Source organism: Dipodomys ordii, unplaced genomic scaffold, assembly GCF_000151885.1.
Source record: "Dipodomys ordii isolate 6190 unplaced genomic scaffold, Dord_2.0 Scaffold96, whole genome shotgun sequence".
In the NCBI taxonomy this organism is placed as follows: Eukaryota; Metazoa; Chordata; class Mammalia; order Rodentia; family Heteromyidae; genus Dipodomys; species Dipodomys ordii.
In genome coordinates, this window is record NW_012267312.1 from 935195 (window position 1) to 948227 (window position 13033).

The 13033-nt window shown below is 33.3% G+C and overlaps 1 protein-coding gene across 1 annotated transcript in view; it reads right to left on the reverse strand.

Annotated features, from left to right (window-relative positions):
- The window catches only part of LOC105993437 (dystrophin-like), a gene marked incomplete at its 3' end in the record, with an annotated part of 1816642 nt that overhangs the window by 927583 nt on the left and 876026 nt on the right, over nucleotides 1–13033 (reverse strand). The window contains 1 exon segment of the mRNA XM_013026710.1: nucleotides 1780–1952. Coding sequence (XP_012882164.1) covers nucleotides 1780–1952 — 173 coding nt within the window.

Below are 13033 nucleotides of genomic sequence, written 5' to 3' on the forward strand. Positions count from 1 at the left end.
CTTTCTCTTCCCTTTCCTCCCTCCCTCCCTCTCTCTCCTTCCTTCCTTCCTTCCTTCCTTCCTTCCTTCCTTCCTTCTTTCCTTCCTTCCTTCCTTCCTCCCTTCCTTCCTTCCTTTCTCTGGAAAGAGTCTCCTTAGTTTTACCCCCAGGTGACCTGCAACCTGTGATCTTAATGATTTATCTTCACAAATTTCTATAATTATAGCTATATACTACCACACTTAGTTTTAAGTTTCCTCACATTAAGATTGGCTTTAGACATCCTAGTATCTGCAGTTTTCTAGGAAGATGAGATAAATCTGTTAGAACAACCATAGAGAAATAGTCTCGGGCTTGTAAGAGCTTATGTCCATATACACAGACTTCCCATTTTGTGCTCAGTTCTATGTAAAATTGAATGAATCACACAAAATAGGTTTTTCTATCTTTTAAGGAGCTTGTTGCAAGAGGCAAAAACTAAAGTCGATTTCTATGTGGTATATTATAGGTACTATTGGAGAATATACTTGTGAAGGTAGCCACCAAGGCTGCAAACACTCATAAAATGATTTGTTGACATTAAGTTACATTAAGTGGTGAAATCATAACCAAGTTTACAGAAATTCTGATTCACTTATCATCTTAGATTTTAAGGTTGTAACATCTCTGGTGAGACCTGAAGGACAGATAAGCCAGAGAGAACACAAAACATTTTGCAACTAGCAAATAAATTTAATATTGTTAGAATAAAATATGAGAAGGTTGTGAGACAGGAATTAAGTTACATAACATGAAAGTGACCAGGTAGGGGCCATGTGAAGTTCTTATAATGCTCTGTAGTTTGTCCTCAGGCATGTGAGGTTATAGTATCAAAACTTTTATGCTTTTGGAAACAACTATGGATGAGTTATAATGGGAAACAAAGTAGGGACAATCATCACTGACAATTGAAATTAAAGCCAGAAGTACAAATTTCAATTCATAATGTACTAAAAATGCATAAGTAAAATAGAAGTAAAGCTAGGTAACAATGGAAAGATAGAAGAGATACCAGAAACATTCCAGATAATTATTAAACAATTGATTTTATTTCATCTGGTAGTAATGAAGATCGCCTTCAAATTAAGAGACTTGGAAATGTTTTTGTTTTTTTTTTTAGTTTCTGGAGAACATTATTTCTTTTCATCTAAAGTTATAAAATATTTTACCTTCTTGAAAAATAAAGCTAAAAATTATATGTGACTCTTCCACAAAGTACAACAAAAGTCAGATATTTTAATTAAAAGAAGTATTAAAATTATTTTAGATATACTTAACAAATTCTCTGTAGTAAAAAAAGGATTACAGAGGACATGAAACTACAAAATGCATATAGTATAAATCTCCAAAACAGAAACAATAAAGGAAAATCGATGTTTGGATGATAAGTTATATTTTAAATATATTACCTAAGTATTAACTTATCATAAATATGCAGGAGACAGACTTGTGAAAATATGTATATTTATATTTAAAACTATTTCTTATGCCTTAATTAAATGCAAAACTACTTTCAACACTACATGAAAATTTAGAGGATGATGTATTGTCCAACAAAATGTTAATTTCAGTAGAAAATAAATTCCATATTTTAGTTCATTAATCTAAGCTCTTCATTTTTATATGTTCTCCCTTTCTTCACTTACCTTTCTCTAATGATAATATTTCTCCCTCTCTTCTCTTTTTCTATGGACAACACCGAAATAAATCTATTTTCTGAAACGAGGTAAAATCGTAAGTAAAATGAAAATGTTACCTACCATTGTCGGTCCTTGTACATTTTGTTAACTTTTTCCCATTGGAAATCCAGCTGGGAGAGAGCTTCCTGTAGCTTTGCCTTTTCTGTGGGTGTGGCACTTTGCAATGCTGCTGTCTTCTTCTTGTAAATAACATCAATCCGACCTGAGATTTGTTGTATACTGTCCTTTATATTCTGTAATAAGGAAATTTTAAAACGAAAAAATGAATCAACTTTCCATGGAAAGCAAATATAAAGAAATAGCCCTTACAAATGGGGCAATAATATTCTTTCTGGATGTAGACATAGAACACCATTGTGTATATATACCATATCATTTTGATTTGTTCATCTACTGAGGGTAGGTTGGTTCCATATCTTAGCTATGGTAAATAATATTGCAATGAACATGGTTGTGCTGGTAGCCTTAATGTGGCTGTGTTTGTGGCTGTGTGTAAGTGCCCAAGAGTGGGATTGCTGAATCATAGGGGAGGTCTTTGTTTAATCTTTTGAGGAACCTCAAGCACATATGTCATTATAAATACACTGCACATTAAAGATCTCCAATTAAATTTGCCATGTAAAAAAATGAACAGCTCTAGAAGAAACAGTGTTACAATTATTTTCTGTTTGTATTAATATATATTGTATAAAATAATAGGTCCCCTAATAATTATTGACTTTTTACAGTTATTACCCTGAAGATCAATAACTTTAACATGCTTGAATCCAATGAATAGTTCATTTTCATCAGTCTCTAAACCGAAAATTTCCTCCATTTTCATTCTGCAACCTTAGTTGAGTTTTTCCTTGTATTTTCAGCCCTGCTACTTCTCAATCTCCTTTTTTGTATGTATATGGATAGCATGTAAGACTGTCAAACTGCTGGAGGAAGGTTTTGAGTAAAATACTGAGAAGAAAGGCTTCCTACAAATCAATGTTTGTGAACAGCCAGAGCAACAAAGATGAATATGCCCAAATACAAATTTTCATCAGACCAAAACCAAAAAAAAAATCCAGAAAAGCAAAGTTCAAAATCAAGGAAGGAAAGAATATCACACAGGAGGAAGAGTTGCCAACAAATCAAATGCAGCTATGACTTGGAGTGAAAAGTCAGTTTGGCATTTGGTGATCTTACCAAGAGAAATTTCTGAGTGTGGAAAGTATAAATGGGGACTGAGAAAACTTTCATTGGCATCCTCTTTCACCAAAGGGAAATAGCTTAATGCTATATTTTTTCTGTATTTGTTATCAGACATTTATTGAACAAAAAGCTACTACTAATAAAAAATGATGATATAAAAAGTTTAACAAGGTAGATTGGATTTAGGTCTGCTTCCAATACTCTCAAAGTCACTGCTCGAGCAGGACTCTTAACAGTGTGCCTTTATTTATTTGGTAAAATTTAACTACAATCTTATTTTGTTGTGCCAGTCCTGGGGCAGGAGCTCAGGACTTGGGCACAGTCCCCAGGTTTTATTGATTAAGGCTAGCATTTTGCACTTGAGCCACAGTTCCACTTGACTCCCATGGACTTTCCTGCCTCGTCTGTCTTCAAACCATGATCACTAGATCTCATATTCCTCAATAGCTAGTATGACAGCATGAGCTACTGGTGCTTAGTGTACTATCTTCTTTCAATAACCTAGAGACTTTGTTGGGGTTAGGGCTGGCCTTCTAGCCAGATTAGATCCTGTGCTAGGAATATATACCAACACTACTTCATTGCTGTTTCCCTTAACTTGCCTGATGATGCCATTTGATGTCACTAGCAGTTAATCTGATTCAACCTCTGATGTTATACATCACAAATCCACAAATCCCTTTTGTCCATTGTTGCCAGGTCAATAGCAAGGATCCATTATTCTGAAGAACTTTCTACTTGATAACAAGAAATCATCTTGTTCCATTGACTCACATTGCAGAATCAGCTACATATATCTGTACATTGGGAGCTCAAATGCTTTAAATGCCTACCTGTGAGTACCTATGGAGGAAAAAATTCCACAAAGAAGAGAATGATCTTACATCCCAGAACATAAAAGTTGTCCAGTTGTAGCTTTGAAAAATTATGGACTTAAGGCTTCAGTGTGTATGTTTAGTCTCTGAGGATGTGAGCTTGCAAATTTCTTGATTTCAATCTAAGTCTCCAAAGAGCACTCAATTTTCTGTAAAGTGGTAGAATTGCTCTGAATAGAGTTATGAATGGTTTTACCAATGCTGGGAAGCATGTTGAAAAAACAGAAAAACTTTCTATGTGAAATTAGAAAAGTCAAAACAAAAACTGGGGCAGGGGTTGTCATACTCCTAGGATATCTAGATAATAGTTCCTTGGTGCTTTCTCTGAGAATGCTATCAAAATTGGCTGGAGGCCAGAAAATCACTTTTAAAACCCTAGCACATCCTCTTGTCCCCCAGGCATTAGGAGTGAAAAAAAAATTGGTCTATGTACCAAAGAAAATTTTGTAGCACTTTTCATAGTTTAAAGTCAAAGATGAAATTTCTTACAGCTTTTTACTCTTTAGTTTGTCTAGAAATAAGTGATCTTTATAGTTTCTGACCCTCTAAAAATGAAACCATACTCTATGTAGTTGCTATGGCGATAGAAAAATTCCCTAGGACCACTATACAATATAGCACCTCCATTTCTCTCTCTGAAAAGATCCTTATCTTATCAGAAAATATGATGTCAAAATGATGAAGGACCTACTTTTTAGTCAACTCCCTTCTTAATTTTGACATGTTCCTATAAATTGACCTCCTAACTCCCAGAATGTAATTCTGTAAATGTTGGCTTTGAGTCACTTTTCCTGCAACTGGACAATTTTAATATATAAAACAAAAAGTGAAGTATTAACTTCTAGAAAGACTTTGGAATTGAATTTATATAAATTATGTCTTCAATAATTAAAATATGATATATCATTCCAACTGACGTTCACACTGATAAATTGATTAATACCAAAATTCATGCACTTTGAATAGAGAAAAATAAAATGAAGTTGTATAACTGGAAGAAAATATTCAGATATTAAACGAAGCAACAAAAATATATGAGCATTGTTGAATGATTTTATCTATTTGAGAAGCTTGTTGTTTACATAAGGATTCATTGACAACACATATATAATAAAGTAGACCTCTATTTTGAGATAAAAATATTTCTGAACACAAATCTCCTTTCCAGAGGAAAACCCATTGTAAAGGAGATATATGTACAAATAGTTTAAACACAAGAGTATTTTGTTTATCCAAGTATTGTAGAGTACATGTTTTCAACAGGCTAACATGAGAAACTAGGGACTGCAGTTTATCTAGGGAGACAAACAAGGGACCTATTTTCCAAATAATCAAGGTGAGATAGAGTCTCAAGTAACACTTAATTTAACTATGATCTTTTCTCTATCATTAAGTTTAGATTTCTACTGTATAGTTTTTCTTCTATTTAATGTGCAGTGACAATTCCCTTGCTCTCATAGTTTCATTATAGGCCCTATCTTTACCAAAATGGCAATCCTATTTATATGCGTGCTAAAGTAGATATGATAGAAAGCAAACAGTCCAAGAATGGGAGATAATGATATCTTTTAAATTTAATGTACAAGAGTATGTTAATTGCTTTAGGTGAAAGTAACCTTAAAAAGAACTATCAAAACATTTAAGATCTTTTCTTACATATACCAATTAATTTTTCCCAAATAATATGAAAATTCCAGCATGATCTCCCATATTTATAATAGCATCATTTCTGCTACACCTTCTTGTAGTCATAGAAATTAATGGGTAGTCCCCAGATCCAAAATGTAAAATATTATTCAATACACACTTCAGTGTCATAATCCAAATACTAAATAGGGATGTCTATAATTGACAGGTATCTACTCTGTTTTATACCACAAAATAAGCTCAAATATATTTTCATGAGTTTACAGATATTATCAAGTTAAGATTTTTAATAATATGTAACTCTTATAAACATTAATCTGTTTTATCTGTCTTTATTACATTCTGACTTATTTGTACAACTTTGACCTGTCCTTCTCATCATGTCATAATCTATTAAAATGCAGAAATAACTTCTCTTTATTTGAGTATCAAGGACAGCATGTGGACGTTAAAATGTTGAGTTGAATTTATTCGTGAACAACTAATTTGAATGCAGGCATTTCTTATATTGTTCTTCAACTACTGTCGGTGTACATTCAGATCGAGACAGATGTTGTGAGCTCTTCACATATCTCCCTATTTATTTTATTTCACTTTTACTAGTTATTTCGCTATTAGAGTAAATAGTGAAATGCCAGTACATCTGTATATTCTAAGTGCTCCAATGGTTTCTTCAAAGTACCTCAGTTACCTAAAAGCAAACAAAGTCCTTCACTCAGAATTATGTTTGCTCATGTCTACCAGATGCCACAGAACATCAAGAAGAACAAAAGCAAAACATGAAACCTTCACTGCACTGCTTCCATTGTTGTTCAAACATAGTGATTGTACCTGTCAGGACTGACTAATGTGAAAACAGTGTCACAAGTCAATTAATGATAATGTATTGTATATTAAGTTTTACAGAATGTCTACAACGTCAAAAGAAAATCCTTATAGAACTACTGGCTTTGCTCATAGCAAGAGATTTCTGTAATCTCTTGTATTTTCAGTTAAACATTGGACATGTGGCATTCCATACTTCCAATATGGCTAAAAATATGATATGCTTTTAAGTCTTATGTATCTAATGAGCCAGGTAGTTTTACTGTAAGGAAAATAAAATTCAAGGCAATAAAAAAATCCAGGGAAACTTCAAAAAGTGAATATGGCTAAGCATGTAGAATGATAAATTGAGGTTCAGATAGTTCCCTTTCCTTTCAATTTACACACTTTATTTCATTTAATTATACAACCATGAGTATTATTTTATAAATGCTTAGAAAATCATTCTGAGTAACCAAGAAAGTTAAAAGATAAAGAGGTATCAACTATGTATAACTGAATACAAATTAATAAAGACTATTTTGGAAGACAGTACTGTAGATATACTTGATGCAATTATTCATGCTGTTTATGTTTGGGAAACATAATTACTCTCATAGTGCTTTCCATGTAGATTAGAAAATCAAAACCATTATTTAATATGATTGTCTTGATCATGAATGCATAAATCTAACTCTCCTCTCTTACTCTTTTGCAAGCTCATTAGACTATCCTAATAATGAGAAATAAATTAAACATATGAATTTTAAAAAATAAAACAAGATCACTAACAAAGCAAAAGAAAACCAAATTAGAATACATTTTTTCTTTTTGGTAAATATCATGGTACATGAAGACTGGGTAAGATTTATCTTGTATTTTGTACCTCAAGGTTAATATTTCAAAATGAGCTATTTATTAGCCATTTAAAATAAATAGAAAATGTTAACACTGATTAAGTAAAAGCTGGCTTTGGAAACACAGTCAAGGGAAAAGATTGAAACTATAAAAGATTTTCTAATGGAAGATTTTATCAATTGCAAACAGTTTAACATTTAACTCAAGAATACCTTATTTTAAAATGTTTAACATATTCTTTTTTTTGGGGGGGTCCAGTCATGGGGCCTGAACTCTGGGTCTGGGTACTGTCCCTCAGCCTTTCAGCTCAAGGCTAGCATTCTACCACTTGACCACAGCACCACTTCCGGCTTTTTTCTTTTTGCTTATGTGGTGCTGAGAAATCGAACCCAGGGCCTCAGGCATGCAAGGCAAGTGCTCTACCACTGAGCCACCTTCCCAGCCCAATATTTAACATATTCTTAAATGTAACTGTGTTTAAGGATTCTTTACCTGAAAGCTTATTTTATTTATTTATTTAATTGTTAAGGTGATATACAGAGGGGTTACAGTTACATAAGTGAGGTAATAAGTACATTTCTTATCAAATTTGTTACCCTCTCCCTCATTTTTCTCCTACTTTGCCTCCCTCCCAATACCCACCAAGTTGTACAGATTTCCAACATACTGTTTTGTGAGTATCATTGTTGCATTGGTTCCCCCTTGTCCTTTATCTCACCATTCTGTTGTTTCCCTTCCCTTCCCTAATTCAGATTAATGTATAAACAATACCAGACTACCAAAATTAAATACAGTAACATCAGGGATATACCGTAAGGGGAAGTACACACAAAAGGAACAAGAAATTACATAGTATATTAAAAACAACAATAAGAAAATATCTCTTGTGTCTGTGTCTTGGATTTCACTTCACTTAGCATCATGTTATATGGTCATATGTACATAGCTAATGAGTTATTCTGCTCATATGCTAAGATTATCCTAGACGTATACTAATTTTTTCTAATAAGGGAAACCATGGGATCTGTCTTTCTTTGGGTCTGGCTTACTTCACTTAATATGATTTTTCTGTCTTTCAATTTCCTAACAAATGGGGCAGTGTCATTCTTTGTGATGGAAGTATAGAATTCCATTGTATGTATATATGTATGTATACACACACATATCACATTTTCTTGATCCATTCATCTACTGAGGGGCATCTGTGTTGGTTCCATATCTTAGCTATGGTGAATAATGCTGTGATGAACATAGTTGTGCTGGTAGCTTTAGTATGGCCTTGTTTGTGGTCTTTTGGGTAAATGCCCAGAAGTGGAATTACTGGGTCATAGGGGAGCTCTATGTGTAGTCTTTGGAGGAATTTGAGTATGTGATGTGCAACATGGACTTATAAATCAAAAAATGAAATGAATTATGTACTTCATCTAGAATTCTTCTACATAATCCAACTTAAGTTTACTGTATCTTCAAGTAGGCCTTGATGAATAGTTTGGGTCTGGCATTGTCATTGACCCAATTTCAATGTTAAGAAAACAGGCTTAGAAATTCATCTGATTTGCTCAAAGGTGCAAGTACTAAAAATCACAGTCAGTGTCTAAGGCTGTCTTTGAATTAAAATCCAGTGCTTTCACAAACTCTATCACCTTTATACAGGAAAGCTTAATGATTAGGAAAAATGTTAGCAATATTATAATTACATGTGGATTCTCTGCCACACATGTTCATAAATGATTGGCTTAAAATTCAATATGTACAAATCTAGAGTAAGTGCCTCTATGTTGACATATGTGTACATTTTTTGGAAGTCACACATGCATGGATAATGTAATACAATGTGTTTGTACATAATACAAAAGATGCTAATTTTCTTTCATTTTTAAAGTTAGGGAACTGAGGAAGTAATTTGCTCTATTTCCTTCTGTTACATCATATATACTTCCATGTGCCATACTGTCATTCAATCATGGGAAAGATGTAACACTGAGTACCTACTAAGTTTTAGATACAGAAGAAAATCAACATAGTGTTTTAGTTTTTTGTTCCTGTTGGTTTTGTGTCTGATGGATGTAGGTCATCATAGGAAACAGGTCAGAAGAAGTAAATGGTTAATTTTCTTTTTTTAATAATCATATAAAATGATATTTATTGAAATGAATGCCAAGAAATAGAAACAATAGCTTTTCTGATATTTTTCCCCTTTGTCATTATTTTTTTAACTTTACTAGACACTATGTTGAACATGTTCACTAGATCCTATGTTGAAGAAATGGAAAAAATTTGAGGAAAGGGATGACACTATTGAAAAAGAAATGTAGTCATTACCTGACTTATGTAACTGTATCTCATCTGAATATCCCCTTTACAAAACAATAAAAAATACAAAATAAAAAATAAAAACAGGTATTTGTATAACTTGGGGAGGGGAAGGGAAAAAACAAATTGTTTAAATAGGGATACAAGTGGACCCATTGTAACAATGAGATGTACAAGACCTTATGTCGAAAAATAAACTACAACTTTGGCTCGGGGTGGGGGCATGGGAGCAACGGTACAGGGAGGGGGAGATGGGAAGGGATGGTAAGGGGAAATAAAGAGGAAGCAACAATGCTTGATAAGAAATGTACTCATTACCTTGCTCATGTAATTGTAACCCCTCTGTACAGTATTTTCACAATAAAAAATACACTTGGACATGATAAATTATACAGGACACTCACACCATGAGACCAAAGGATATTCTTAGGAGATTATCACAAAGGTTCAATAGCTTATCTCAAACATATACTGGTTACTGCAAATAAGGGAAACCATGGGACCCATGTTTCTTTGGGCCTGGCTTAAATCTAATTCTTATATACCCTACTCATCTAAGCAACCAGGAATTAATTTAATGACATCAAGTTTGGAAGAGTGCTCAACCAAAAGCCATTCCAATGCTTATTATTTAGATTTTTTCTGAGTTTGTAAAAAAAACAACCTTTAAAAGCTACTTTTAGGGGTTCTATGGGAAGTTGATCTTAGATGTTTTCCTTTACGGTTTAAGATTCACATGTAAAACATACTTCCCAAACAAGTATATATTGTGATCAAATTGTTCTCCAATGGATGATACATTATCTTTTTATAAATAATAGGCAATTATATATCACAGATCAAAGATAATATCACGATCAGTCATAAAATCTTGAAGAGTTCATGAATTGAGAAAATATCCCATAAATTAATGCATTTTGGCTCATGATTGTAAGTTTTACCATGTGATTTTCTGTCTTTCAGACTTTGTAGAATAGGGATTATCAGAATAATCTTGTTAGGAGAATGAAAGGAGTAGAAGCGAGTTCTTATAGTATTTCATAGCAGAGTTGGCAGTAAATTGTAATATGAGGGTCAAAGTAAGACAATTACTGACACTGACAAAATAATGGTGAAGGAAAGGAATAAATAATACCATATAGAAGAGAGATAAGCATAAACTAAGAAAGAAAATTGGACCATAGCACATATAAATGTGAATATATATAGAACATCTATAATTTTTTCAATATAAGATCAATAAAAAGTAAGTACTATAGCAGTGGTTTAAGTGGTATTCAAACTATTGTGAATATGTAAATATTTACATACATATAATCAAAATAAATAAAAGTTATAAAAAGCATGAAGTATCAATACTTATAACTGAATAAATATATTAATTTAAATTTGATTTTTTAGAGAAATATTTAAATGATTATATTACTGAAAGTGTTTATATATAATTATAATTTTCAAACTGGGATAATAATACATTAATAAAAATTATGTATTTCATGTACTAAACTATGATGATTGTGAGTTTAAATAGAATCAAAAAAACTTTTCTAATCAAACCTTGCTTTTGAGATTTTACATGACCCATGATTACTTAATTTAGAAAGACTGCAAAATTTTGTTCCAATGATTATCATATTGATGAAAAATTCAACACTTTATCTAGCATACACTTGTATTCCTTCAATGTTGTTCAGAAAACTGTTTACATATAGTGCCTCCTGCTATTATTTAATTTACCTAGCACCAGCCAAAAATATAGTCACTTTGTTCATGGCATTATTTTTCTCTTCAGCTGTGATTGGCACCATTAAATTCATGCTTAAATAGCATGAAATAGATTCCAAAGGAGAAAGACCTTAACCCGTGTGTTAGCATCTACATTTTCAACACTATTTTTCCTACTTCAAAGGGAAACTGAAGCATACGAAAAAAATATTTAAAAAGATATCACACAACACTCAAGGGATCGCCCACAGAATACCAAAGTTACTCTACTAAAGTCCAAAATCTGTAGAGCTTACTTTATATTTTTGTGCAGATATACAGACTTGTTATTTTTGCTTTGAAATTACTTCAATATTATGAGATTTTCTCACTACCACCCCTATCCAAGTCATCTCCAGCTATCTCTTGTCTAATAGGACTTCTTTTCACTCTTGGTCAACTCTTACCTATAATTAAAATCCAGAAGACAAGTGATCCCTTTAAAATATCATGCAGAACATGGAAGTCATCTTCTCAAAAACCTAGAAAGTGTTCCATATCACCCAGAATGAAAAGTCTCAACTAAGCCCTCTATAAGCTGGACCAACAAAACTCCTGGGTGCTTCCTTTCCCCTGACCCATTTTATTACAACCAATATGGCTTTCTTGTTATTTCTTTATCAACATAGGCTCATTAAGGTATGCTTACCATTGCACCTGCGGTGCAATTTGTCTACCCAGATAGGAAAAATTACTCCCTTGCCTTTTTCATTTACATCCCATTAATTTTTCTTTCCCTTCTTTCTCAAATAAGGACTTTGATCACATCCTTTTCACTCTTCTTTAAAATTACCATCCTATCTCTTGCCATCCTACTTAGATCCACAAATATTTAGAAGCACTGTTCATTCCTACCTAACTTTATACTTTTTTATCAAGATGCATATCACCTTGTAATAGAAAATATTCATGTATTTATTCTTGTTTGTTTGTTTGCTTTTTTCTGTTTGTGACAGTCATATTCAAATCTGTGTGAGGACAGTAATTCATTAGTTTTGTTCACTGTTTTATTAAGCATTTAGTACAGTGCCTGGAACCTGATAAGGACTTAGTTTTGGGGGAACAAATGAATCCTCACTCCTTAGGTCATTACTTGTCCTAAAACTTTATGAGTTTAGATGAGAAAGTTGAAATGATGATTGCCTGTCTTCCTAAATTCCTTCCCTTACTTCTTTTCTATTATCACCTTTTTATTCTTTCCTTCCTTTCTTCCTTTCTTCTCCCTCCCTCCCTTCATCCCTCCCTTCCATCCTTCCATCTTTCCTTCCTTCTGTTCATTCGTTGTTTTGTTGGTCTTGGTACTTGAACTCAGGGCCTGGGTACTCTCCCTGAGCTCTTTTGCTCAAGGCTAGCACTCTACCACTTGGAACCACAGCTCCACTTCCATTTGTTTTGGGTGGTTAACTGGAGATAAGACTCTCATGGACTTTCCTGCTCAAGCTGGCTTTGAACTACAATTCTCAAATCTCAGCTCCCTGAGTAGCTAGGATTACAGGCATGAGTCACTAGTTCCTAACCCTTTCTTCTTTCTATACTTCCTGTTTAAAATGGCATGAAGTCATGTAGAGTTAATCTTCTAGAATATTTTCTACTACCTAGGCCAGGGAGACTTCAGTTTTCTAACTTATTTTTCCCCAAATTTATTTTCATTGGGTTTAACATAATGCACTAGATAGCTATATGAAAGGTGGTTAAGAGCATAGATTTTTTTTTGGTTTAAAATCCTTGCTATGGGGCTGGGAAGGTGGCTGAGTGGTAGAGCGCTTGCCTTGCATGCATGAGGCCCTGGTTTCGATTCCTCAGCACCACATAAGCATAAAGAAAAAAGCCGGAAGTGGCGCTATGGCTCAAGTGGTAGAGTGCTAGCCTTG